At 36.1% G+C, this 2,106-nt stretch overlaps 1 protein-coding gene across 1 annotated transcript in view; it reads left to right on the top strand.

Moving 5' to 3' along the window:
* The window catches only part of LOC106873657 (katanin-interacting protein), a 551,631-nt gene that overhangs the window by 88,233 nt on the left and 461,292 nt on the right, over positions 1–2,106 (top strand). Inside the window, exon 8 of the mRNA XM_052977029.1 lies at positions 787–852. Coding sequence (XP_052832989.1) covers positions 787–852 — 66 coding nt within the window. The remainder of the gene's footprint in view (positions 1–786; positions 853–2,106) is intronic.

The raw sequence follows: 2,106 nt of genomic DNA, 5'->3' as shown, positions 1-2,106 counted from the left end.
TATATATATATATATATATATATGCAAGAATCGAAACCACAATCTTATGATCACAAGTCCAACATCCTAACCACTAAACCACGTACCTTCACTATGATATGTACATATCTATCTATCCATCCATCCATGCGCCCAAATCTTCACCCATCCACATATATACATTCATACATACATACATACATACATACATACATATTCACACCATACATATATACTTGTATACATTATATACTTAAACATCGATGATCTGTTTGGTTATTTCAATATAATGATTTTTCCATTACAAATTTTTTTTATTCTTCATCAATTCCATGTTTTGGCATGGTTTTTACGGCTGGATGCCCTTCTAGATGTCAACCACTTCATAGTATGGACTGGATGCTTTTTATGTGGCACCAGCACTGGCATGGTTACCAAAATAACTTGCAAGACAAGGAGTATTTGAGAGGGGAGGGGGCATTAGTGGAGGTGATCTTTTGTCAGATGATGAAAGATTAGCATGTGACAGTGAGGCAGAAAGAGGTGTCTTTTTATAAAGGAGGTACATGGTTACCCAGCCAAGAGAGAGAGAGGAAGAGGGGGAAAGAGAGAGAGAGAGTGAGAGAGAGAAAGTGGTAACCATACATTTATATAAATAAATAGATGGATGTGTCACCAAACTGCTGATTAAACTTCAGACTACTTTCTATTCTGTCTTCTCAAGTAAAATAAGAAATGTCCCTGCCACTGATTATTATCTTAATTGTATCTCTGTATCGATTATGTCTCTTATCATATTTATTATAGAAACTAAAAGTCTCTCTTGAAATGAACTCAGACCTCAGGAAAAGCATTATGGAAGAACTGAGCTCCGTAAGTAGATTTTTTTGTTACCACTGTCCCAATGAAATACACTAACTGTAAGTTTTAATTAATTTTTGAAAAAAGCTAATTGAGAAATTTGAGTGATTACATTAAATAATTTTTTACTGATTAAATTAGTTTGAAACATATGTTAACAAGAAGGGTCATGAATAAAATTATGACAAGATCTTAGCATAAAAAAGTGAAGCAGTGTTTCACTTTTCTGATTGTTATCTATTATTGATTCATCAATATATATGTGTGTGTGTATGTGTGTGTGTGTGTGTGTGTGTGTGTGTGTGTAATACTCTATGCTAGTCAGGATTTTGTATATATGTGTGTGTGTGGGTTGATTGATGGGGAAAAAGACTATTTGTGTGTGAATACTAGCAAGAAGGTGTCATAAGAACGTGATCAGACTAGAAGTCGGGGTAGAATATGATAATTATTTAATAACTCTCTCTCTCTTTTTCTCCCCCCCCCCCACTTTCTTATAAAAAACAACTTTTGAGGTGAAAGAATTTGAAAATTCAAAAGATGAAAGTTTAAGTTATTGTAATACTAGTTCCTTTCAGATTTCATTAAGTGACCAATACACACACACACCACACACAAACATAGACACACATGCACACAAATACAGACTCATACGTACACACACACACACACACACACACACACACACACACACCATTATCATTATTTAATGTCTGTTCATTCATACAGGCATAGGTTACTGTTTGATAGCTTCTAACAAGTCGGAGGACTGCATCATGTTTCAGTATCTTTTTCAGCATGCTGTCTATACTTGGATACCCTTTCTGACCCTAATGGCTTTGCAGAGTGTCCTGTGTGTCCTTTTTTTTTCACATGGCACCTGCATTCTTGCAGTTGCCATGTAACTAACAAGAGTAAAAAGCTCCATCAACTGTGTGGGAGTATAGTAAGGAGGAGGTGGTTTTATGCTAGGTGTCGAGAAATTGAAATGTGAAAAAAGGGACAGGAACATGTTTCTTGAACTAGAGGAGATAACATGATTGCCTTGCATTATATAAAGGTGGGTGGGGCTTTCTGGGTGAAGATGGAAATAGAGATGTGATGACTAGAGAGTGCTGACTAGATAGTGCTGACTAGACTGTACCCTCAAGTGATGACTAGATAGTGATGACTAGATAGTGATGACTAGAGAGTGATGACTAGATAGTGATGACTAGATAGTGCTGACTAGATAGTGCTGACTAGACTGTACCCTCAAGTGATGAC

The sequence above is a fragment of the Octopus bimaculoides genome, chromosome 2, assembly GCF_001194135.2.
Source record: "Octopus bimaculoides isolate UCB-OBI-ISO-001 chromosome 2, ASM119413v2, whole genome shotgun sequence".
NCBI lineage: Eukaryota > Metazoa > Mollusca > Cephalopoda > Octopoda > Octopodidae > Octopus > Octopus bimaculoides.
This window is presented reverse-complemented; position numbering and strand designations above follow the sequence as displayed.